The following is a 27,949-nucleotide window of genomic DNA, read 5'->3' as shown; positions in this document are numbered from 1 at the left end:
ATCCTGCAACTGTGATTACAGCAGCACTTGAGCAGAGCACCTGATGGGTAGCCCTATGCACCCAAAGAGTCAGGCTCATTAGGCCACAGAACTTAGTACATAGTTCTGCTTAATATGGTTCTCAAACAAGAAACTTGCCCATCTTGGGGACTGTGTAATGGCCCTGCACAGGTAGGGAAATTCACCTGTTTAAACCCACTGCTGAACAGAACCTTCAGCTTGCCTGCCCACGGAATCAAACCAGAGTTCATAGGAAGCTGTGTAGCCCATCCCATAGCTCCACTTAGAGTAGAACTTGATCAAAGAGAAGAGCCAGTACTTCTCTGTCTCTACAGAGCAAAATGTAGCCCTCTCTGGCAGGAAAATGCAGTGTTCATACCTGCCTAATTTGGGCCCCAAAACAAGGCTCTACTGGCCTTGGGGCCAATTTGCTGTCCCACCTCAGGGTGAGGGGAAGCTAATTCAGAGCCCTGCCCACTGCTGAGTACAGTACCTAGTCCTGACCGTCCAGAAGACTGACCAGAGAATAGTGGAAACTGCAGAGACCATCCTAGAGCTGCACTTCAGCAGAGAAACAAGTCAGCAGTTTTTTTCAGTTGTTTGCAGCCACTGGCAACCACTCCATCCCAACCTCAGAACTTGGGCAGTGGCCTTAACCTAAAATATATCCTAACATAATCCCCACCTGGCTCAAGGATGCTACCAGCTGACACATCCAGATCCCCAAGCTGAGTTGACTGGTGAAGGACTCTTTCTGTCAAAGCAAATCTGTAAAGTCTGGAGGACGAGACAACATACTCAAATGTACAAACACCAATGTAAGAAATCAGGATCATGGGATGCCTGGGAGGCTCAGTCGGTTAAGCCGCTGCGTTCAGCTCAGGTTCATGATCCCAGAGTGCTGGGATCGAGTCCCACATTGGACTCCTTGCTCGGTGGGAAGCCTGCTTCTCTCTCTGCCTCTGCCTGCCACTCTGCCTGCCTGTGCTCGCTTGCTTGCTCTCTCTGATAAATAAATAAATAAATAAAATCTTAAAGAAACAAAACAAACCAGGATCATGAAAGATCAGGTAAACATGATACCACCAAAGGAAAATAATAAAGCTATAATAAATGACTCTAAATATATGGAGATCTATGAACGGTCAGAAAAAGAATTCAGAATTATAATTTTAAAGAAGTTTAGTGAACTACAAGAAGAAAGAAATAGACAACTAAACGAAATTAGGAAAACAATGCATGAACGAAATGAGAAGTTCAACAACAACAACAACAGCAACAAATAGAAACTATAAAACCAAACCAAACCAAACCCAAAAAACTAGTAATCCTAGAGGCAAAGGATACTAAGACTGAATTGACGAATCCACTAGAAAGCTTCAAAAGCAGACCTGATCATGCAGAACAATGAGTGAAATCATCCAGAGAAGCCAACCCCCCCCCAAAAAAAAAGGTGAAGAGTGAAGAGTCTATGGACTTATAGGGTAGCAGAATGAAATAATAAGCCCATTTCTGGAATGCTAGGAGAAGAGAAAGGGACATGAAGTATATTTAAAACAAAAATGGCTGAAAACTTCTCATAAACCTGTGCAGAGAAATGGATTTCCAGATCCATGAGGCCCAAGGGACCAGATATAGATTGTATAGATTGAACCTGAACAGGCTACACCAAGACACATAATTAAATTGTCAAAGGTCAAAGACAAGACTCTCTGAAAATAACAAAAGAAAAGTGACACACATCACATACAAGGAAACCTTCATAAGACTGTAGGTGGAGTTCTCAAAAGAAACTTTTCAGGCCAGAAGACAATGGAATGATCTATTCAAAATATTAAAAGAAAAAAATCTGTCAACCAAGAATACTATTCCTGGAAAACTTGTCCTTCAAAATTGAAGGAGAAATAAAGACTTTCCTGAACAATCAAAAGTTAAAGGAGTTTATTCACCACTAGACTTGGCTTATAAGAAATTCTAAAGGGAGTTCTCCAAGTAGAGATAAACCACTGTTAATTAATATCATAAGAACATATGAACTTATACAAATCTCACTGGTAATGGTAAATGTCGAGCCAAAGTCAGATTCTCTAACATGGTAATGGTGGTAATACACTTATAGTGCTAGTTTAAATTTTAAAACAATGTATTAAAAACCATAACTACAGGGGTGCCTGGGTGGCTCAATGGGTTAAAGCCTCTGCCTTCGGCTCAGGTCATGATCCCAGAGTCCTGGGATCCAGCCCGCATTGGGAATCTCTGCTCAGCAGGGAGCCTGCTTCCTCCCTTTCTCTCTGTCTGACTCTCTGCCTACTTGTGATCTCTGTCTGTCCAATAAATAAATAAAATAAAATAAAAATAAAAACCATAACTACAATAATCTGTTATTAGATGCACAATATAAAAATATGTAAATTATAATATCAACAACCTAATATGTGAGGAGCATGAGGAAGTAAAAGTGTAAAAGTTTAAAAATGCTATCACAATTAAGGTGTTATCAGCTTCTAATAGGATATTATATTTTATTTAAGCCTCATGGTAAACACCAAGGAAAGGCCTTAGTAATTACGAAAGATAAAGGAGTCAGAGTATATCCATACAAACAGTCATCAAATCACAAAAAAAACAGCAAGATAAGAAGCAAGGAACTACAGATCTACAAAACTGTAGAGAACAAAATGGCAAAAGTAAGCTCTTACCTATCAATAACTACTTTAAATGTACATGGATTAAATTCTCAATCAAAAGACAAAGAATGGCTGAATGAATAAAAAAACAAAATCTAACAATATGCTGCATACAAGGGACTCACTTTAGCTTTAAAAACAACACTGATCAAGAGTGAAGGCATTGAAAGAGATATTTCAAACAAATGGTAACCAAATAAATAAATATGGGGTAGCTTTACTAAATCAGACATAACAGACCTTAAGCTAACAATGGTAAAAAAATGCAAAGAAGGTCATTATATAATGATAAGGTGGTCAATCCATCAAGAATATATAACAATTGTAAACATTGTAAATATTTATGTGCCTAACTCTGGAGCATGTAAATATAAATAAAAGAAATACTAAAAGGAAAATTAGAGACCTATACAATAATTGTTGGAGACTTTAATATCTTGCTTTCAAAATGGATAGGTCATCCAGACAGAGATGTTGTTTGTGCACAACAGTATAGACAAAACTATAGACTACAGACCTAACAAACATAAACCATGGAGAAAAAGAACATGATCAATTAAATAGATGTAGAAAAAAAGCATTTGATCAAATTTAACACCCATGCATGATAAAACAAAACTCAGAAAATACGAACAGCAAATAACTGGAACTTTGTTGATAAACACAAAATACCTAGGAACAAATCTAACAAAAGACATCTAAGAATCCTTATTGGAAAAAAAAGGGTCACTGAAATTAAAGAAGTAAAACTTCTACATTTGCAGATGACATGAAACTATATATAGAAAACCATAACGATGCCAGCAAAAAAACTATTAGCATTATTAAATGAATTCAGTAAAACTACAGGATACAAAATTAATATACAGAAACCTATTGCATTTCTATACACTAAAAATGAAATAGTAGAAGGAGAAATTAAAATAATCCTATTTACAAATAAATACACTGTAAGGAATAAAATATCTAGGAATAAAGTTAACCAAGGAGGTGAAAGATCTGTACTCTAAAACTATAAAACCTTGATTAAAAAAAATGAATAGGACACAAACTAATGGAAAGATATTCCATGCTCATTGATTAGAAGAACCAGTATTGCTAAAATGTCCATACTACCCAAGGCAATCTATAGATTTAATGCAATCCCTATCTAAATACCAAAAACATTTTTCACAGAACTAGAACAAATAAAACTAAAATGTGTACGGAACCTTGAAAGATTCCCAAATAGCCGAAAAATCTTGAGAAAGAAGAATAAAGCTGGAGGTATAAGAATCTAAGATTTCAAGATATACTACAAAGCTATAGTAGTCAAAGCAGTATTGTACTGGCACAAAACCACACACATCAATGGAACAGAACATAAAGTCCAGAAATAAACTTACCCATATTATATGGTCAATTAACCTATGAGAAAGGAGGCAAGAATATACAATGGGGAAAAAATAGTCTCTTCAACAAAACATACTGGGAAAACTGGTCAGCTATATGCAGAAGAGTGAAACCACACCACTTTCTTGTAATACACACAAAAGCAAACTGAAAATGGATTAAGGACCTAACTATGAGACCTAAACCATAAAACTCCTAGAAGAAAACATAGGTAGTAATATCTTCAACATTAGCCACAGAAACAATTTTCCAGATGTCTCCTCTGGCAAGGGCAACAAAACCAAAAATAAATTATTGGGACTATACCAAAATAAAAAACTTCTGTATAATGAAGGGAACCACTGACAAAACAGAAAGGCAACCTACCGAATAGAAGAATATGTTTGCAAATGATATATCTGATAAGGAGCTAATATCTCAAAGATAAAAGAACTTATACAACTCAACACTAAAAAAAGCAAATAATCTGGTCAGAGGACCTGAATAGACATTTTTCCAAAGAAGATATATAGATGGCCAACAGACACATGAAAAGATGATCAACGTTGCTCATCTTTAGGGAAATGCAAGTCAAAACCAAAATGAGGTACTACCTTATACCTGTCACACTGACCAAAATAAAAAATGCAAGAAATAACAAGTGTTGGAGGATATGGAGAAAAAGAAACCCATGTGCACTGTTGGTAGGAATGTAAATTGATGCAGCCACTATGGAAAACAGTATGGGGGGGCGCTCCTCAAAAAATTACTGCTGGGTATCTGAAGAAAATGAAAATGCTAATTGAAAAGATATCTGTAACCCTATGTTTATTGCAGCATTATTTACAATAATAGCCAAGGTATGGAAGCAATCTAAGTGTCCACTGATAGATGAATGGATACAGAAGATGTGGTACGTATATAATGGAATATTACTCAGTCATAAAAAATGGAATCTTGCCATTTCCAACAAAATGGATGCACCTAGAGAGTACATGCTAAGTGAGTTAAGTCAGAGAAAGACAAATACCATATGATTTCGTTCATATGTAGAATTTAAGAAACAAAACAAATGAACAAACAATGAGAAAAAACAGACTCGTAAATACAGAGAACATACTGGTGGTTGCCAGAGTGGAGGTGGGTGGGGCATGGGTGAATAGATTAAGGGGATTAAGAATACACATAAAATAAAAAATATTTTTTTAAAGAAACCTAAATAAAGCTAATTAGAAAGACATATATTCATGAATTAGAGAACTCTATATTATATAGTTAAGATGGCAATTCCCAAACTCTAGTCAACAAAATCCCAAACTGTCAGTGCTTTTGTTTTGGTAGAAATTGACAAGCAGTTTCTAAAATGTATACATAAATATAAATAACCTAAAACAGACAAAGGAATTTTCATAAAGAAAAACAAAGCTGGAGTACTCACCCTATATGATTCAAGACATAAAACAACAGTAATGAAGACAACATGACATATGAAAAAAATGTATATATAAACAAGTAATAGAATAGAACATTCAAAAACAGACCCACACACATATGGTCACTGATTTTTAAAAAAGGTGCTGAGGCAATTCAATTATGAAAAGACTTTTGAACAATGGGACGAGAGAACTAGATAGCCATATGAGCATCATACCATCTACCCACTTCATACCAAGAACAAATATTATCTTTGGATCACAGACCTAAATGTAAGAACTAAAACTATAACAGCTCTAGAATAAACATGGAATAATTTTGCAAGATGTGCCTGTGATATCAGTTTGAAGGGGCTCCTGCTGGCCAAATCTGAGACAATTTGAACATGATATAAATAAGAACAGTTACGGATTATATTCCATTAAATAAAATTGGAATCCATCAGTGGTGGAATTAGAAAATCATCACCTTGCAACTATCATTGTCGAGCCTGGTTTTGGCTAAAAGTCATTCACAGATACAAAATAAAAAGGGCTAAGTTTTATGAGAAGCAGGATATATGCATGTTTCAAAGCATCTCTTACACTGTTTATTAGTTGCACAGGTAAAAAATCTAGGCATTAAAACAACAAAAAATCCCAAGCATCATACATTGGAGAGACTAGATAATATTGTTTCTGAGTCCTGCTTTTTTATTTTCCCTTGTATGTATGTATTTAAGTTTTAATTTTAATTTTGGTTGACATACAGTGTTACATTAGACATGTATAATATAGTGATTCAACACTTACATATAATACTCAGTGCGCATCACAAGTATACTCCTTCATGCCCATCACCTACTTAACACTTCCCCTACCTTCTCCCCTCTGGCAACCACCATCTTATTCTCTATAGCTGAGTTTATTTCTTGGCTTGCCTCTATTTCCCTTCACTTATTTGTTTTGTTTTTTTAAATTTCACATGCAAGTGAAATAAATATGGTATTTGTCTTTCTCTGAATGACTTATTTTGCTTAGTATAATACTCCCTAGTTCTATCCATGTTATTGCAAATGTCAAGATTTTGTTGTTTGTTTTTTTATGGCTGAGTAATATTCCATTGATATATATATACTATATCTTCTTCATCCATTTGTCAGTGGATGGACACTTGGGCTGTTTCCATACTTTGGATATTGTAGATAATGCTGCTATAAACATTGGGTACATGTAAGTTAGTATTTTGTGTCCTTTGAGTAAATATCTATTAGTGCAATTGCTAGACTACATAGTACTTCTATTTTTAACTTTTTGAGGAGCCTTCTTACTGTTTTCCACAGTGGCTGCACCAGTTTGCATTTCCACCAACAATGCAAGAGGGCTCCCCTTTTCTTACAACTTTTCTATAGAGAAGAACTTCTCTCAAAATAAATAGTAAAAAAAAAAGTTACAAAAAATAAAATGTTAAAAAAAACCCAAACAAACCAAATAACCCCACAAAAAACACTGTAGCAGCAGAGGAAATGGGATATAATGGCAAGGGGTGCCTGGGTGGTAAGTCAGTTAGGTGTCAGACTCTTGGTTTCAATTCAGGTCGTGATCTCAGGGTTATCAGATTAAGCCCTACATTGGGCTCCGAGCTCAGTTTGAGTCTGCTTCAGATTCTCTTTCTCCCTCTCCGTTTGCTCCTCCAACTTGTGCTTTTTTTCTAATACATACATAAATAAACAAATCTCTTTAAAAAAAGGAATATAATGGCAAGAACATTACACAGAGGATCACAGTCCCCGAGTCCGACTTACTGTGTATATTTGCATAAAACAGTTCACAACCTCTATGATTTTGGTGCCTTGTCTCTGAAATATATGGTTAGTATCTGCCTCATAAATTATCCAGGGTTGTCACAGGGCAAAGAAAAACTGAGCATATGAAAATCATCTCAGGCCTGGTAAAGTGATACATACAGTTATGTAACAGAGTCAGGAGGTGGGAGGCAGGAGTGTCAAAAACCCAACTTATAATAATAGAATAATAAAAAAATCTCTAAGCAGTGTTTTCTTTGCTGCCATTTCAGTAGCTAACATTCAGCCCTGAGACAGAAGCAGATGGACCACTGCCCCCACTGCTCCCCTGTCTTCTCTGACTGCCAGAAGAATGTTCGTAACAAACTTCCCAGCACGTGACAAATTCAGTGTTAGTGGGTTGCAGTCCCCTCACAGGGAACAAGCTGGGACAAAGGACACACTGCTGACATGGAGAGTATTCTAAGAACGAAGAACTTATATGAAAAATCAGCAGGATGTCAGCTATCTACACTAGACTCAAAGCCCCCATTTTCCTAAGCCAGTTTTGGAGAAAAACCTTTCTGGCAATTTCAGAATAAAATCCACATTCAGATGAAAAGGATCACTCCTTACCGATTTGTGATAATGTCATCCCAGATGTTCATTGGATCCATTTTAGTATCTGGGTATCTGTTTGTCCAGGTATTTAGAAGTCTCTTAAGGGGAGCTTGAGATGATAAATTACCTAAAAATAATAGAAGATGACTATATCCACAGCTCAATGACAAGACCGATTTAAAAAGTAGGGCTTCCACTAGTGAATAGAAACATAATTCAAATTTCTTGACCAAATTAAAAATTTTTGTTTTGTCTTTCACAACAGGAATGAAAAGTTACCACAGTAAACTTAATACATATTCACAATCAAAACTCAATTTCTTAAGGACATAGAGTAAGAATGAGAAGATGAACATAAACAGTTTTTAAATTTAGCATAGGTTCACAGTCCTTCATCCACAATTCCAAAATCTAAAAAGCACTGAAACCTGAAAAGTTTTCACAGGGTTGCAGCCAATTTTCTTGTTAGCAAAATCCGATCTGAATCAGCACAGGACTACTTATAGTTTTGGTTTATGCCATTTATGTGAGTATTCACCACTTAAGCTGGAGACATCACTGTGCTGAATGACAGAATACTGCCCCAAACCTTGGTATGTGCACAAGGTTACATGATTAATAATAATTAATAAACAAAGCAATCTGGCCTCAAGAGATTCATGATAACTCTCAGAAAATTTAAATTTCACATTACTAATGTTTTTAAAGCTTTAGTTTTTCTTTCTGTTGGTGGGAAAGCAGTGGTTAAGAACACAAGCTTAAATCGACAGTCCTGGGTTCAAGATCAGTATCTTTCTACATATTACATTAGGCAAGTTATTTAACCTGTTTCTCTAAAATGAGAAGAAAAAAACATAAATCTTCTAAGGCTGTCATAAAAACTATGTAATATAGAAAAAGAGATTAACTTAAGTCCCGGAAAGTAGAAAACACTTAATGAATAATCATTAATTATGTCATTAACAATATGTACTTGGAAAAGAATTCTCCAAATTTAGAGTATGATCAGTTGTAGATATATATGAATACCAATTTTTATTAGTACTGATAGTGCCTTTCATTTTTATTTTTTAGTTATTCAACATACAAGCTGAAATTCCAACTTATAACTAAGATGTATATCTGATGCAAAGATGTACTCTTTCCCTTTGACTCTGGGTGGCCTCCCATAGGTGCCAGGATAAAATCTACTTGCTGGCAGCAGAAAGACCTTCAGGGTCTGCACACTGCTGCCAGCAGTTTTATCTCCCCTCAGGCCAGGGCATGTGGCACCCAGTCACTGAACTTCCAGCCTATCTGGGACACTGCAGACTTTTTATAAGACAGACTTTCTGTGAGCCCCCCTGCCTTTTACACACTCAACTCAGGCCCTTCCTCCAGTAGCCTCCCACACCCTTCAGTCCAGGGCAGATTCTGTTACCATAATTTGACATGGGACTTTCCTCTGCCTCAGTAGGGATCACACTGTGTAGGGATTACCCCACTTTTTTGAAAGCTTTGTCAAGATAGGCAATACGTTTTATTTGGCTTTGCATCTTCAGTATCTAGAATAGTGCTGGACTATTTTAAACATTTACTTCAGTGATGTCAAAATATGTATTTGTAGAATGAACTCAAGGTATTTTCTTACCCATATGTTAAGAAACAATGTACTTCCACTAAGTAAAATCATACCAAAATGTTTCTATAATTATAAAAGAAAAAAATGGTAGATTAAAAAAATTACCTTGTTTGCTTATAAAACTGATGAACTCCTGAATTTCTATTATAGTTTGTACAGATTGCAATTTGGTGAGTCTACTTCTGTGTAAGAGGACATCAATACTTGAGTAATTCTAGAAAAAAGATATTTAACATTGCTTATAAATAAATTTACTACTTTAAACTTTAATACACTTCTCTATAACATAAAATATAGCAACTACCCTGCATCAATTGCAGAATGTGTCTCAGAATAGTTAATAGTTAGCTCACAGAAGCAATTAACAAATGGTTTAAGTTTTTAAAAATAATTTAGGTTTTAATTACATTTTGTTTCAAAGAAGTCAATAAAATCAACACAATTAGGCATTGTTGCCTCTATTCATCACCAGTTCTTAAAAATCACAATGTCCTATAGTATAAAACTGCCAATCGCAGAAGCCAATTCCTTCTTTGATAAACTTCCCCATGAGTGTACTAAACAAATTCAAAATTTGGGGTGCCTGGGTGGCTCAGCTGGTTGAGTGACCAACTCTTGATCTTGACTCAGATCTTGATCTCCCTGAGTTCAAGCCCCACACTGGCTCCAAACCGGGCATGGAGCCTACTTAAAAAATAAATAAAATACAAAATAAAGACAATGAATGGTTATGCCTCTATGATCAATATAAGCCAATAATAAATGTTAATAGGCTCTATAAAGACACTGACTTTAAGAACAAACATCAGAACATTCTCATAAAAGCAAACAGGAAAGAAGGCAAAATGGTAAAAAATGAACAGGGAAAATTCATGTTCGTCACAAAGCAACCAACTTCCATTCAGCCAACCTAGATGAAAAGTCTACCCTACCCCTCAAGTGTTCTTTAACAGTGTCAGAAAGATAAAAACGTAAGGAAAAATGAAAAAAATCGAACTTTTTAAAACAGAAAAAAAAAAAAGAGACTAAAAATGCATTAATACAAAGGACAGAGTGTAGAAGAAACTGGAAGAACAGAAAAGAAGGAAATGGGTAAAAGAAAATTTCCACTTGATTTTTTTTTTTTTATTCATGAGTTTACTGACGATTAAAAGTATCAAAGAAAGGGTACGTTTCAGACTGGTGCAACTGCATTACCTGCATAAAATTCTGAATGCAATTTTCAATATAATATTTGGCTCTGTCAACATCATCTTGTAAGAGGTAAAGAAGGCTCAATTCTTGACTATAGTGCAGCTCTATAAGAGCCTTCTGAAGCTCTTTGTTCACAGCTTCATCAATAAACGTCAGCAGGGACTGGTCAGCCTCCCCATGAAGCAGTAACTTCAGCTTGCTGCGGATCATGTAAGGTAGATAGGTTTCCTAAGGAGCAGAAGACTCTACTTGTAACTTTAGAAAGTCAATATGAGTATGCTTAATTATTTTATAACATACTTTGGTATAACTTTTCAGGTCAAAATTTAGAGCTAATGTGATGCTTCAAACCTAAAACTATAATTTTTAAAACACATTCACTTAAAATTACTCATTTTGTAACCACAAAATACACGGGAACATGTTTTATAGAAAATGGGAGCCACTTTTAGCTGAAAGATCATTGGGTGTTACATACAAGTGAGTAATCTACAAGCACAGGCAAGTCAGCTGTATTATGGGGACCAGGTGAGCTGCTTCCCTCCAAGAGTCTGGGTGATCCCATGAGAGGGAATCTGTCCCACTTCAGGGGTGAGGGCTACCCCATACGTAGCCTGTGACTCAGGGCAGAGACACCATGAAATATTCTTCCATGGAGTCATGCACGGACATTAGTATTTATTTTTAAATGCATCCCATTTATTTGGAAAGGGTTAGACAAAAGTGGTAAGAGATTTAACAGTATTATGGAGTTCATGCGGGCCGTCAGGCTATATAAATATCCTAATACTTTACAACTACTACTTTGTTTTTTAAAAGTTTTAAACAACTTAATTAGAAAACAGCTTACCATCTAAAATATTTATCTCAGTGACCTGAAAAAAAATTTCTATCAGGGGGTACCTGAGTGGTACAGTCAGTTAAGCATCTGACTCTTGGTTTTAGCTCAGGTCATGGTCTCAGGGTCATGTGATCAAGTCCCGAGTTGGGCTCCAGGCACTGTAGAGTCTGCTTGAGATTCTCTCTCTTTCTCCCTCTGTCTCTTCTGCTTGTGCTAAAATGAATAAATGAATCTCTAAATGTATAAATAAATAACAAAAAAAATTCTACCCACCTGATAAAATGGTTCACTCCACATTTTATTTAGATCTGGAGGGCTTTCATTATCAACGCTGACTATAGAACAGTATGCCAATGATTTCCACTCAGCAAGCTGGTTATAACAGTCGAGGGATGCAAGCTCCCAAAAATCCTTCTCAGGTTCCGTAGGCTCACCATCCACCCACTCTTGTTTATTGAGAGCCTCATGAAGAAAAGTTCATAAATGTATTTTACAAAGTTGGTAAGAATGTAAATGAAAGCATCTGTATTATAGGTAGTGTTAACATTCATGTTAAGGACAATCATTTTCAGATTTATGGCAAAGGGAGAGAAAAGGGAAAACAGAGTAATACTGAATGGAATAAACCAAAACAAATCTTATGGGAACAAATGAACATAAAAACCAAGAGGAAACTATTTCTCTGAGAAACTTACGAAAGAAGCCAGTTAACTAAAGACTCTGAATGACCTAAAATTTTATTTAAATCAATACTGTGGTTTATTTACCACTTAAAGAATTCTTAGATTGAAAATTAGAAAATAAGACACTTACTGAAAATTGTAGATGACTTTATTCTGTATTGCTCATTCAGCCATCTCATAGATCACAGACTCTGAATTTCAGCTACTTGCTAGGCATCTATAACTGGATAGCCATTGGCAACTCCGAACGCAAAATGTACAAGATTGAACTTACAGTCATCTTCTCAAAACCAATTTTTACCTACCTCTCCATAAGGTTTTTATTTACTGAAGGAAAATGATCTACCCAAATAGAATTATATAATAACAACACATATTGAAATAGCATCTCATAGTTTTATAATATTTGATAGGAAATGCTCTCTCTTCTATTCAGTGATGTTTTCTTAAAGAGAATAAGAGATAATATGAAACTATTTCCTGCCATTAACCCTTCTGTAAAAACTAAGGAATATGATAATCGACTCTCTCTGGTTGACTTATTTCACTCAGCATAATCTCTTCCAGTCCCGTCCATGGAGGACAAGGGGCGTTAGAGAGGAGTAGGGAATTTGGGTAAATTGGAAGGGGAGGTGAACCATGAGAGATTATGGACTCTGAAAAACAATCTGAGGGGTTTGAAGTGGCGGGGGGGGGGGTGGGAGGTTGGGGTACCAGGTGGTGGGTATTATAGAGGGCACGGCTTGCATGGAGCACTGGGTGTGGTGAAAAAATAATGAATAATGTTTTTCTGAAAATAAATAAATTGGAAAAAAAAAAACTAAGGAATAAAGTTGAAACATGATGAAACTCTGAATTCTAAAGCTAGCAGTTTTTCCATTCAGATAACAAAAGTGTTTAAGCAACTGACATATTTGCTAAAGATAAATTTTACCTCATTATACTGTTTAACAGCTTCAGAATAATCACTTCTTGCTTCTGCTAATATAGCACTCTGAGTGACTTGCTTTGTTCCTATCTCACTGCTAAAAATACCGCGGAGGACATCATATTCTCCAATTGACCTATATAGTCTAAAGAAACAAACAAAAAATCCAAATCAATGAATATGACAATATTTTTCAAGTGTTTGTTCTAATGAAATGATACTAAATTAAGCGACCACATTATGTTAGCCAAAAAGGATATATGTTATTTTTATTTTATAAAAATATAAAATCTTAGACATTGTTTAGTTACCATCAGGTTTTACTACTTTAGTCATACAGGACACAAAGATTATTCTAAGGTACATTTAGAGTGAATTATGAAAATATCCTAAAATTTACAATGGATAAATTGCCTCACCATAATAAGACCATTCTGTGTTAATCCATTACAGTAACATCACACATATCACTGGGTGACTAATTTGAAATCCTGTCTATACCTAAAATTTGGAACATAGTCAAGAATCCAGAGTGAGTAAAAATTAATCCTGATCCTAATAAGACCATGTTTTAATCCACATGCTATGGGTCATCTCGATTCTACTGACAAGTAATTTTCTTACATCCTATTTGCTAGAGCACTCATTCCTCAATTCACATTAACAAAAATCTTCTTCACCCCATCAACGAAGCTTCCCCACCAAGATATTCTCAAGTAAGTGTTAATAAGTTTGTTCTCTTTCCCTGGAATTTCCCCCCCATCTTTTAGGTCTCAACACAAATGTCATCTCTTCCTGAAGCTACAATCACCTGGCCAGCCAAGCGAGGACAGCTTCCTCTTTGGCTTTCCTGCAGTTTGGTCCTTTCTCAGTATGAAATCTCATGTACTTATTACATAAAAAAAAAAAAAAAAAAAAAAAAAAAGCCTTAAGGACTCTGTCAGAGCCCAAGTGTTCCAAATTTATTTATTTATTTATTTAAAGATTTTATTTATTGGAGAGAAAGTGAGAGAGAGGGGAAAACAAGAGGAGGCAGGAGGTGTAGAGGAAGAGGGAGAAACAGATTCCAAAGCTGAGCAGGGAGCCTGAGATCCCAGGACCCTAGGATCATGACCTGAGCTGAAGGCAGATGCTTAGCTGACTGAGCTACCCAGAAGCCCCAGGATTCCAAATTTAGATAAAAATCTAGTAGATATGGCCTTCTCTTTCCTCTGTTTGTAGAGGGTTATGGGTAACAAACCAGAGGCAGAAGTGGGGAGATGGGGAGGTATCTTAACAGCTTATAGTCCAAGAGCCTAAAAGGAGATGAAACTAAAAACATTTTCCAGTAACTCAGAAAAGAGATCAGTCTCATATCCACCTTGCACTGTCCCCATGTTCCCAGGATAATACACACTTTAACATAGTCAAAATGATGACCATGACATGTCATGAACAGGCAAAATTATGTTCTTAGTACTCTGTTTGAAAGGAATGTAAAATATTATATATACAAAAGTATGAGGAAGTATTTCTTTTGCAGATTTATTTATTTTAGAGAGAAAGAGAGTAGAGAGAGCTCAAGCACGGGGAGGGGTAGAGGGAGAGAGAGAATCCCAAGCAGAGTCCCCACTGAGTGTGGAGCCCGAAGCAGAGCTCTGTCTCATGACCCTGAGATCATGGCCTGAGCAAAAACCAAGAGTTGGATGTTCAACTGACTGAGCTGCTAAGGAGCCCCAAAAGTATGAGGAAGTATTTAAATAAAGTAAGAAGCAAATGTTTAAAGTTTAGGATCTTAAAAGTTGTGTATTACATTTACCCAGCAAATACACATTAGATGAGTTTCTCATTCCCTGAAAATATTAAATATACAAAGTGCTAGTGACTATTCACTTGCACATGTGAAACAACAGAATAAAAATGGTTACTAAGTAGAATCAGTATTAGCCAAGATGTACCCTCTGAACTGCCCTGGTATTTACCCTGCCTCTCAAGAGACCTCAACACTTTCTATTTCAGGTATGGTTAGTTATGCATGTAAGTACATACATTTCCTACTGGATGCTAGTTTTGTGAGCTGGGGAGACATGTCTAATTCTTCTTAGCACATGACACAATGTCTTACTAACACACAGTATTCAAGAGAGAAAGATAAAAATGACTATAAAACAGTAAATAGTACAAGGATTCCCCACCCTTACCTTTACTCTTTTTCCTAGAACCCGAAGATCTAAAAATCAGCACTATAAAACAGAAGTTCAAATTTAATTTCAATCTAACATCCTTCTCAGAATTAGGCACTGGCTTTCTTATGATAAAACCACAAGTAAGGAAAAAGATCAGACATAATGCAAAAGGGCATAATGACAAAACGGAATTTGTTTTTTTCCAAATAAACAAAGTAATTGGATTGTTTCTAAAAGTTTGAGTCCTGCTAAAAATAATGGACTATCCTCTATTCAGTTTAGTGAAGCAGTAAAAACATATAAAACTCTAAGTTATGGCCACACTTTACAGGAAACTAAACTTGATAAATAACACCCTCAGTCCAAAAAAGACTGTATACTGAAAGAACAAGTTTCATTGATGTTCTCTTTCCTGAGGAAAGACATTCCTTGTTGGGACAACTACTCTTGACTTAAGGAATGGTACTTTGCCAGATAAGTTTTTCAAAAAAACTTCACAGAAGTGTTACAATCAACTTTTTTTGCTCATTTTTCATGAGAATGAGAAGTTTTTCCTTATTACTTCAGTCAAATTCACTGTTCTCCCAACAGTCTGGATCACAGAGCTTACTTAGCAAGTTCCATCCATCTGACGACATCAGGAGAGAGGCGAGTCCTCCCCCGAAACCTCTTGGCAGTTGGCTCTTGAGGCACCAGGTGGAGCAGGGCCTCCTCGAGAAGGCGGACACCCACAGGCTGCTGCAGACTGGCCAGGCAGCCAGCACTGACAGAAGCTGGGTCGAGGCTCAGCAAGTCCGTGTGTTGGCAACTGATTTCCTGTGAAACCACAAACATATGCAGCTATTTTGCCTGTGGTACTTTGACTGTATCTTCACAAGTAAGTCAGTCATGTTACTAAATATAAAAGAACATTTTGACATAAATAAAAATTTCTCTGTGTAATTCTATTAACAAAATTTCCTTAACATTCAGCTTGCTTAAAGGAGGAAATGATATTTTATTTTTACAGTTCCAATTCAGAGGTTAATTTAAAGCAAGAAAACCACTAGCAAAACATAAAAAATTTTGTATATATAAATTATATATCCAAACAACAACTGTAGTTCCCAGGAATATTTAGCCTGAATAGGTGAGAAAAACAGCTGAAACACACAGCTTTCATATCCAATTACCAAGGAATAGGTATAATTATCTCTGTTACACTATTTAACATCGTTTTTCTCATCTCCTTCCAACCAGGAGCTAACTTATTCACAATAATATTGAATTAGAGGATTTCAGGGAGTTTTATATGACCTTTATTTTGTAACTCTCAATTTCAGCATCCTATATACACCAATAAAAAATATGCTACAAATCAATATGCTACAAATCAGAATATTATAAATAGGATGGTAGTATTTTCATTAAAACAAACCTGAATGTGTGCACATAGTTCTTGTGTATATGTCTGTGCATGCACATACATGCAGATATCTGGAAAAGACAGTCCCCCCTAAGCCACAAACACACTTTCCTTGCAGCTGTGCCATACACGGGCCACTTGCTATGTCTGATCAAGCCAACTTAAGTTCTACATCAGGGGACGTGAAAGAATATAGATTCTTCAAAGCAAGCTAGCAAACAAAAACATCACTATTAGAAGGAACTAGTGGTATAGGAAAGAAAATCCAAATAAAATTGTTTCAGTCAATAACACAGCAAAGTGTCTCAGCTAAAGTGTCAGATTTTGAGATAACATCATTCTAATTTAGAGAGGGAAACCCTGAATTATATAAGACTATTTTAAAATACATATATTTTGGGGGCTCTTGGGTGGCTCAGTCAGTTGAGCAGCTGACTGTTAGTTTCAACTCAGGTCATGATCTCCGGGTTATGAGATCAAGTCCCATGTCAGAATCCATGCTCAGCAGAGTCTGCTTAAGAGATTCTCCATCTTGGGCACTTGGGTGGCTCAGTGGGTTAAGCCACTGCCTTCAGCTCAGGTCATGATCCCAGGGTCCTGGGATCGAGCCCCACATGGGGCTCTCTGCTCAGCAGGGAGCCTGCTTCCCTCTCTCTCTGCCTGCCTTTCTGCCTACTTGTGATCTCTGTCTGTCAAATAAATAAATAAATAAATCTTTAAAAGAGATTCTCCATCTCCCTTTCCCTCTCCCTCTGTCCCTCTCCCTGCTAATGCAAGGGCACACATGTGCACACATGCTCACTTGCTTCCTCTCAAATAAACAAATAAAATCTTTAAAATAAATATACTTTTAATTTTCAAGGAATCAACTCATTCTGTATTTACCAAATGCCCTCTGTGTTCCAGACATTGTAATCAACAGTGCTGTCCCTGATGGCATGTAGCATAAGATTTATTCCCACTTGCCAATAGAAGTCTTTTGTGAAAGTTTTAAATAATTAAACAACTATTACTGGTGTATCATTCCTTTATATGTAAATGTATTCTTATAATTTGAATGAGTTCTGTAAGTCTATTTTCAGGGTTGACTATTCTGTATAATCTTGTTGACAGTATCATTTTACTCTATAAAAATGATTTGCTAAGCAAAAAATCTTCAGCTGATTTCACTTTTTATAAATTCCAAAACAGAATAAAGTAATGAAGCCTAATTTTCAAAATGATGACAATCTACTGGAATAACAGTATTCTTTGTTTGGACCCTTATCTCACTGCATTAGGTGAAGGCAAGAAACATTTCTTCATTTCATGTATTCCACAGTTCTTAAATAGAGAGTCACACATACAATATCAATAAGTGCTCTGTAAAAGAAAATTAAAAAAAAAATTTTTTTTTAATGTCTTTTCAGCGTAACAGTATTCATTGTTTTTGCACCATACCCAGTGCTCCATGCAATACGTGCCCTCCTTAATACCCACCACCTGGCTCCCCCAACCTCCCACCCTCTGGCCCTTCAAACCCCTCAGGTTGTTTTTCAGAGTCCATAGTCTCTCATGGTTCACCTCCAGTCACTGACTGGCAAACGGATAATTGATTTGGTGTCCTACATATATGCTATTCATTGCTTGTTTGGTCTTTATAAAAAATGGCCAAATGGGTTTTTCTTCCAGTTTAATGTATATAGTTAGGATACTCTGACCAATACAGGATATACAGCAGACAAGAAACTCATTCTGGGATGTCATGGCTGGGCAATGACATCTCAACAGAGTGCTTGCTAGAATAAGAACTCATGTGAAAGCCATGCAAATGTACAAAGATGGCATAAAAAGAGGAAAACAATCATACTTTCAGGTATGAACCACAAACAGAAAACCATAATAGCAAATGCTGCCAACTGCAGGCACTGACTTGCATTCATACTGCTTTTTCCGTAGGCAATGCCGAATAACAAGCTCTAGAATGAGTAAAAATCATTTATTTACTTAATGACAGTTAATGACTCTTAAACAGCAATGGAAAAAACTAGCTTTTTAAAATAAATTTGGGGACAAAGCTAGGAATTCAGAATTTAAAAAATTACTTAGGAATACAATGTAAAGAGAAACTTACTTTGAAATACTGGCTAATTCAATACAATTTCTCAAATTTTATCTTTAGTGTAGCCAAGAAAAAAACAATGAAGGAACTCTACTTATATTTAAACCAATAAAAATACAATATATAAAAAGAAACTGTATTAATAGCTTTATGCTACATAGGAAAGAACAAAACAGGAAAACCTAGTATTTCATAGTAGGGAATTATTACCCAATTAGTTTGCAAACCAAAGCTACTGATAAATAATATTAAAGAATATATACTTTAAATTACTCCAGGGAGGTTACTAGTTACAAAATTACAAAAATGGGCTTTGGGGGATGGAGTTAAGACGGTAGAGTAGTAGGGGGATCCTGAACTTGCCATGTCCTTCAAATACAGCTTGATCAATATTTAAGTGTTTTGGGACAATCAGAGGATTAAGGAAACAATCTGCACAGTTGGAGCAAGAGTAGGGGGGCAGATATAAAGTTCAGAGCCCTGAACTGGTGGAGAGGAAAGCCACAAGGCCCTGAAGGGGACAGAACCTGTTTCTCAGAGCCAAGTCAGGAAGAAGGAGACTGTGGGAAAGAGCCCCGTGGGTAAGAACCACACAATAAGCCACAGTGAGAAGATCCCTTAGGTTGAATAGGGTGAGATCACACCCATTCCAGAGATCATTTGGAAGAGCATATTTTGCCTCTCAAAGGACCAAAGGCCAGCTGGAAACATTGATCGGTGCTCACCAGCAGAGTCACAGGTGTGCACAGAGGGCAGAAAGCCTCTTAATAACATTTTGCTGTGAGCCACAACAGACTTAAACCTGTGTGCGCTGAGTGGCTGCTTTTCTGTGGCTGAACTAAGCAGAAAGCAGAGACTGGAGCACAGTGCAATTAGCCTGGTCATAGTTTTTGCTATCTGCCACAATAGATTCAAGCCTCTGCAAAGGCTTTTCTGGGACAGAGGGGAGCAGGGGACAGAGTTGAGTGTATACTGCCAATAACCTGGTTCCAGCTTTTCACTGAGCATTACAATAAATTGTAGGCTCTGCACATGTACTGAGCTATGGTTTTTCCGGATAGTATGGTGCTTGACACAACCCAAGCCTCTCCTCCTGGTTTGGGAGTGGGCCTACACCTTATTATGCCCTTTAAAACTTGGGAGTTTTGAATATCAACCATCAGCCAGAGATAAAATACAGATCTGCGGCTCTGGGTGTGCCAATGGTCTAGGCACAGACAGGTTAGGGAAGGGAACTGATGAAACCACAGGACACAGGAGACTGTTTGCTCTTCTAAGAGGTCTCCTTAACAGTGGCTGGGAGTTCCGCTCCCCGGAGAGAGGAGGGCTGGGTGATACCATTTTCCACCTCCTCCACCATCCCTCCTACTTCCCTCCCACCACCAGCACAGAAGGACTTCAAAGAGAAACACAACACCTCCAGTGGACTCTGGAGTCTCCTACACTACATCTTGCACCAAGCACCTAGCAGGGGCATTTTTATAAAAGCAAGTCACCTTGTGAACCAGTCCAGCAAACCTCTCCAAAGAAGACAAACACAAGTCCACAATCTACCAAGTCCACTGATTAAAGTACCAAAACATCACCTTCCAGTGGAAACAGAACAAAGCTTGTTTCTTTTTTTATTTTTGATTCCCCTTTTCTTAATTTCTAATGCTTTTTTTCATTTTTCTGTTTCTTATTTTTTATTCTTCATCCTTTAATCATCTATTTTTTCCCCTTTTCTCTCTTTTTCTTTCTTTTTCTTCTTTTTTTGTATCAGGCAGATAATCTTTTGTTCAGTTGTTGGTTTGATTGTTTCCTTCTCTTAATTTTTGAGCCTGGCTACTTTTTTTCTCTCTTTTCTTCTTTCCCTACTCTTCTTTCCTTCCTTGTTTCTTATTTTCTAGAATCACGCTTACAGTTTATTGTTTGTCTGTTTGTATCCATTTTTGTTCTGTTTTCCTTTCTCTTGTTTTAGATCAGGCTTTGTTTTTGTTTTGTCTTTTTTTTCTTCTCTTTTTTTCCTTTTTTCCTTTACAAACTTAACTTGACAGACAAATCAAACCATACGTACTTAAGGGTCAAAACACTCCATTGCAAGCAAGAAGGAATGCTACAGAGGAAGTACCAGTGGGAAAGAGCAGCCAAAACACAATAGCAGAATGTACACAGCATATATCAGAAGCAACTTCCTGAGGTTTTTGTTGTGGTGGTTATTACTACTGTTCCTGCTGTTTTGTTTTATTCTTTCCTCCTTACTTTTCTGAAAACAATGACTAGATGGAGAAAATGAGTGCAAAAGAAAGAACAGGCGGTACTATTCTCTGGTAGGCATTGAATCGATATGGATACAAGTAACATATTGGAACTAGAAATCAAAACAATTATAAAGATACACGTTGGGCTTGAAAAACGCAAAGAAGCCACTACAGACTCCCTTACTGTAGAAATAAAAGAACTAAGATCTAATCAGGCCAAAATTTAAAATGCTATACTGAGATGCAGTCAAACATGGAGGCTCTAATAGCTAGGATAAACAAAGCAGAAGAGAGAGGCAGTGATATAGAAGACAAAATGATGGAAAATAGGGAAGCTGAGAAAAAGAGACAAAAACTACTACTGGATTACCAAGGGAGACTTCAAAAAATCAGTGATACCATAAAGCAAAATATATTTGAGTAACAGAGGTCCAGAAGGTGAAGAGAGAGGGGGAGAAGAAGGTTTCTTTGAACAAATTATAGAACAGACCTTCCCTAATCTGGGGAAGAAAAAGCATTCAAGTCCAGGAGGCACAGAAAATCCCCCACAAAATCAATAAAAATAGGTCAACACTCCAACATAATACAGTAAAGCTTACAAATTTCACTGATAAAGAGAAAATCCTGAAAGCATCTCAGGACAAGAGGTCCTTAACTGATAAGGGTAGACACATAAGGCCGGCAACAGACCTGTCCACAGAGAGCTGGCAGGCCAGAAAGGACTGCCATGACATAATTAACATGCTAAATGGGAAAAATATGCAGCCAAGAGTATTTTATCCTGCAAGGCTGTCATTCAGAATAGAAGGAGAGATAGAGTTTCCAGATCAAACAAAAACTGAAAGAATTTATGAACACTAAAACAGCCCTGCAAGAAATATTAAAGGGGATCCTTTGAGGGAAGAGAGAGCTCAAAAATAAAAAAAGATCAGAAAGGAACAGAGACAATTTTTTTTTTTTAAGATTTTATTCATTTATTAGACAGAGATCACAAGCAGGCAGAGAGGCAGGCAGAGAGAGAGAGAGGGAGAAGCAGGCTCCCTGCTGAGCAGAGAGCCCAATGCGGGGCTCGATCCCAGGACTCTGGGATCATGACCTAGCTGAAGGCAGAGGCTTTAACACACTGAGCCACCCAGGCACCTCAGAACAGAGACAATTTATACAAACGCCGACTTTACAAGTAATATATGGCACTAAAGTCATCTCCTTCAATAATTATTCTGAATGTAAATGGATGAAATACTCCAATTAAAAGACACAGAGTATCAGATTAGATAACAAAACAAGATCCATCAGTATGCTGAGACTCATTTTAGAGCCCCAAACACCTCCAGATTGAAAGTGACAGGTGAGGGGATGGGGAACCATTTATCATCTTAATAGACATGAAAAGAAAGCTGGAGTAGCCATCCTTATAAAAGACAAACTAGTTTCTAAACCAAAGAGGTAAACAAGGACACAACTTCATAATAAAAAGAATCTATTCAACAAGAAGGTCTAATAATTGTAGATATTTCTACCCCTGACTTGGAAGCATCCAAATATATAAACCAATTAATAACAAAATTAAAGAAACTCATGGATAATAATACAATAACAGTAGGGAGCTTTAACACCTCACTCAAACCAATGGACAGATCGTTAAACAGAAGATAAACAGGAAACAAAGGCTTTGAGTGACACACTGGACCAGATGGACTTCACAGACACATTCAGAGCATCTCATCCTAAAGCAACAGAATACATATTCCTCTTGAGTGCACATGGAACGTCCCCTCGAGAATAGATGACATACTTGGGTCACAAATCAGGTTCCAACCAGTACAAAAACCCCCGAGATTGTGCCGTGTACACTTTCAGACCAATGCTTTAAAACTTGAATGCAATTACAAGAGAAAATTTGGAAGGAACAAAAAATACATGGAGGTTAACCAGCATCCATCTAAAGAATGAATGGGTCAACCAGGAAATTAAAGAAGAATTTTTATTTTATTTTATTATTATTTTTTTAAAAGATTATTTATTTATTTATTTCACAGACAGAGAAATCAGAAGTAGGCAGAAGTAGGCAGAGAGGCAGGCAGATAGAGAGCCTCTATCTCAGGCTCCCCACCGAGCAGAGAGCCTGATGTGGGGCTCAATCCCAGGACCCTGAGATCATGACCTGAACCGAAGGCAGAGGCTTAACCCACTGAGCCACCCAGGTGCCCCAAATAGAATTTTTAAAAATATATGGAAGCATATGAAAATAAAAATATAACAGTTCAGAATCTTTAGGATGCAGCAAAGGCCTTCCTAGGAGGGAAGTATCAAGAAGCAAGAAAGGTCTCAAATATATATCCTAACCTTACACCTAAAGGAGCTCGGTAAAGAACAGCAAATAAAACCTAGATCCAGCAGAAGAGAAATAATACAAATTAGAGCAGAAATCCATGATATAGAAATTAAAAAAAAAAACAAAACAAAAAGCAGAACAGATCAACAAAACCAGGAGCTAGTTCTTTGAAAGAATTAGTAAGATTGAAAAACCCCTAGCCCAACTTATCAAAAAGAATAAAGGACCCAAATCAATAAAATCATGAATGAAAGATAAGAGATTACAACAACACTGAATAAATACAAGCAATTATAAGAGAATATCATGAGGAATTATATACCAAGAAATTAGGCAATCTGGAAGAAATGGATGCATTCCTAGAAACATATAAACTCCTAAAACTGAAATACGAAGACATAGAAAACCTGAACAGACCCATAACCAGCAAATAAATTGAATCAGTAATCCAAAACTTCCCAACAACAAGAGTCCAGGGCCAGATGGCCTCCCAGTGGAATTCTACCAAACATTTAAGGAATTAACACCTATTCTGAAGTTGTTCCAAAAAACAAAATGGAAGGAAAACTTCCAAACTCATTATATGAGGCCAGCGTTACCTTGATCCCAAAACCAGACAAAGACCCCACTGAAAAGGAGAATTACAGACCAATATCCCTGATGAACATGGATGCAAAAATTCTCACTGATACTAGCTAATAGGATCCTACAGACATCAAAAGGATTATTCACCACAAACAAGTGGGATTTATTCCTGAGCTGCAGGGGTGGTTCAACATCCACAAATTAATTAAGGTGATATGCTTCATCAATAAAAAAAGGGACAAAAACCATAGGATCCTTCAATTGATGCAGAGAAAGCATTTAACAAAATACAGCATCCTTTCTTCATAAAAACTCTCTTCCATGTAGCTAAAGAGGAAACATATCTTAATATCATAAAAGATACACATATACATAATATACAGAAGACCCACAGTAAATATCATCCTCAGTGGGGGAAAAACTGAGAGCTTTTTCTTAAGGTCAGGAACACGACAGGGATGTCCCCTCTCACTACAATTGTTCAACATAGTACTGGAAGTCCTGGCCACAGCAATCAGACAACAAAAAGAAATAAAGAGCATCAAATCAGCAAAGAAGAAGTCAAACTTTCACTCTTTGCAGATGACATGATACTCTGTAGAAAACCCAGACGATTCTACCAAAAAAAATGCTAGAACTGATACAGAAATTCAGCAAAGTCCCAGGATATTAAATCAATGCCCAGAAGCCAGTTGCATTTCTAGACACTAACAAGGATGAAAAAGAAACAGAAATCAGGGAATCAATCCCATTTACAACTGTACCAAAAACCACAAGATACCTAGGAATAAACCTAACCAAAGAGGCAAAGGATCTGTATTCTGAAAACTATAGAACACTCATGAACGAAATTGATGAAGACACAAAGACATGGAAAAATGCTCCAGGTTCATGAATAGGAAGAACAAACATTGTTAAAATATCTACGCTACCCAAAGCAATCTACACATTAATGTAATCCCTATCAAAATATCATCAACTTTTTTCACAGAACTGGAACAAACAATCCTAAAATTTAATCCTGAATAGCCAAGGCAATGTTGAAAAAGAAAAGCAAAGCTGGAGGCATCACAATTCCAGATTTCAAGCTATAGTACAAAATTGTCATCATCAAGACAGTATGGTACTGGTATAAAAACAGACACATAGATCAATGGAATAAAATAGATAACCCAGAAATGGAACCTCAACTCTATGGTGAACTAATCTCCAACAAAGCAGGAAAGACTATCCAATGGAAAAATGATAATACCTTCAACAAATGGTGTTGGGAGAATTGGACAGCAACATGCAGAAGGATGAAACTGGGCCACTTTCTTACACTATACACAAGAGTAGACTCAAATGGATGAAAGACCTAAATGTGAGACAGGAATCCATGAAAATCCTAGAGGAGAACACAAGCAGTAACTTTTTGACCTCAGCTGCAGCAACTTCTTACTAGATATGTCTTCAAAGGCAAGCGAAACAAAAGCAAAAATGACATACTGGGACTTCATCAAGATAGAAAACTTCAACACAGTGAAGGATACAGTCAACAAAACTAAGGTAAGCTACAGAATGGGAGAAGATATTTGCAAATGTCTTGTCAGATAAAGGGTCAGTATCCAAAACCTATAAAAAACTTAACCAAACTCAACACCCAAAAAACCAAAAACTCCAGTGAAGAAATGGGCAGAAGACATGAACAGACACTTTTCCAAAGAAGACATACAAATGGCCAACAGACCCATGAGAAATGTCACTTGGCATCAGGGAAATAAAAATCAAAACTACAATGTGATTCCATGTCACACCTGTCAGAGTGGCTAAAATGAACAACTCAGGAAACACAGATGTTGGCGAGGATGCTGAGAAATAGGAACCCTCTTACACTATTGGTTAGAATGCAGTCACTCTGGCGCAGTCACTCTGGAAAACAGCAGTGAGGTTTCTTGAGAATTTAGAAATAGAGCCACACTACAACCCAGCAATTGCACTATCCAAAGGATACAAACAGTGATTTGAAGGGGCACCTACATCTCAATGTTTATAGCAGCATTGTCCACAATAGCCAGAATATTGAAGGAGCCAGATGTCTATAGACAGATGAATGGATAAAGAAGGTGTGGTATATATACACAATGGAATAGTACTCAGGCATCAAAAAGAATGAAATCTTGCCATTTTGCAATGACATGGATGGAACTATAGCAAAATAAGAGAAAGACAAATATATGATTTCACTCATATGTGGAATTTAATAAATAAAAACAGAAGAACATGGGGAAGGGAAGGAAAAATAAAAATAAGATGAAAACAAAGAGGAAAACAAACCATCCATAAGAAACACGTAACTATAGGAAATAAACTGAGGGTTGCTGGATGGGGTAACCGGTTGATAGGCATTAAGGAGGGCACTTGATGGGATGAGCATGGGTGTTATATGCAACTGATGAATCACTAAATCCTACCTCTGAAATTAACAATACCCTATATGTTAATTAAATCTAATTTAAATAAAAAAAATTAAAATACTAAAATGAACTGAAACAGTTTACTAGGGACTTTGTAATGATCCATGTTTTAAATGGCAAAGGAAATATTTCTTACATGAAAATGTAACCTTCCAGAAAGCATGTTTTAAGTAGTAACTGAAACTATGCCTATATCTGCTCAAACTGTACTGCCTTAGAAGGCCTTCTCTGACCACTCCATCTAAATATCTATCATGGTACCACCCTGTGGTATCACTCTGTTCAAGAGGATGTCTCCCTCCCTGCTTCATTACTACTCTACATTACACTGGTGTTTCTGTACTACTCAAGTTCTGTGACACTTAAGACTACTTCATGCTATCTTCTATATTTTTCTGTTTATTGTTTGTTGTCCATTGTAATTCCAGGGAAGTAGAGATTTGTGCCTCTTTGCATCACTCACAATCCCCACCACTTAGAAAGTCAGGAATATGCTCAATCAAAATCTGTTGAAGGCAATCAGGAGGCAGGAAATAATCTGGTGAAACAGTATATAAGCAAAAACAACTAACAACATGCAGGACTTAACCAAATTACTGAAGGGATTGACTTATTGATCAGAACATTTTTAAAAAAAGATTTTATTTATTTATTTGACAGAGAGCGAGAGATTACAAGTAGACAGGCAGGCAGAGAGAGGGGGAAGAAGGCTCCCTGCTGAGCAGAGAGCCCGATGGCAGGACTCGATCTCAGGACCCAGGGATCATGACCTGAGTCAAAGGCAGAGGCTTTAACCCACTCAGCCACTCAGGCACCCAAAATCAGAACATTTTTATACCAAGGCTGATTTCTAATTATTCAGTCAAATATAAATTTGGGGTTTTGGGGTTTCTTGTTGTTGTTGTTATTGTTTGTTTTTTTAATAAAGACTCATTCATTTATTTTAGAGAGAGAGAGAGAAAGAGAGCAGGCACAAGTTAGGGGAGGAGGAGAGGGAATTCTCAAGCAGACTCCCCACTGAGCCTAGAGCCTATTGTGGGGCTTGATCCTAGGACCCTGAGATCATGACCTGAGCTGAAACCAAGGGTCAGACATCCCTATATGCTTGCTTAAAAAAAAAAATACAATCAAATCACAACAACCCTTCTGGGAAGAGGTAGCCATACAGAGTATATATATACTCAAACACCTTATGCTTTAGTTTGTGAAACAAATTAAGTTATTATGACACAGTCTTTTGATGGGAAAGTAGATAATGCATATTTATGAAGCATGTATAGACTCTTACCTGGATACAAGAGACAAAAGGTGGAAAGAAAGAGAAAGTGGTGTTAAGAAAATGATTAAAGTCCTGTAGCAACTTTTGAGTAATGTTGTTTTTCTCAGACTTGGTCTTGTATTTATCCATCTCTTTTATAATTCCAGAAAACAAGCTGCCAAAGAGCTCTTTTGCAATTATTGGGTCTCTCTGTAAAATACCCAAAACAAAGACAAGTTAGGATCTGAAGTAAAAATGCTAC

At 36.8% G+C, this 27,949-nt stretch overlaps 1 protein-coding gene across 4 annotated transcripts in view; it reads right to left on the bottom strand.

Moving 5' to 3' along the window:
• PRKDC (protein kinase, DNA-activated, catalytic subunit) overlaps positions 1–27,949 on the bottom strand; it is a 241,144-nt gene that overhangs the window by 36,534 nt on the left and 176,661 nt on the right. For all 4 annotated transcript variants that reach the window (XM_044245625.1, XM_044245626.1, XM_044245629.1 and 1 more), the window contains 7 exons: positions 27,718–27,897; positions 15,918–16,123; positions 13,149–13,287; positions 11,805–11,993; positions 10,694–10,918; positions 9,602–9,710; positions 7,891–8,002 (listed from right to left, as the gene is read on the bottom strand). In XM_044245625.1, coding sequence (XP_044101560.1) covers positions 7,891–8,002; positions 9,602–9,710; positions 10,694–10,918; positions 11,805–11,993; positions 13,149–13,287; positions 15,918–16,123; positions 27,718–27,897 — 1,160 coding nt within the window. The remainder of the gene's footprint in view (positions 1–7,890; positions 8,003–9,601; positions 9,711–10,693; positions 10,919–11,804; positions 11,994–13,148; positions 13,288–15,917; positions 16,124–27,717; positions 27,898–27,949) is intronic.

This window comes from Neovison vison, chromosome 4, assembly GCF_020171115.1.
Source record: "Neovison vison isolate M4711 chromosome 4, ASM_NN_V1, whole genome shotgun sequence".
In the NCBI taxonomy this organism is placed as follows: Eukaryota; Metazoa; Chordata; class Mammalia; order Carnivora; family Mustelidae; genus Neogale; species Neogale vison.
The sequence above is the reverse complement of the archived record's forward strand: the minus strand, read 5'-3'. Positions and strand labels throughout refer to the sequence as shown.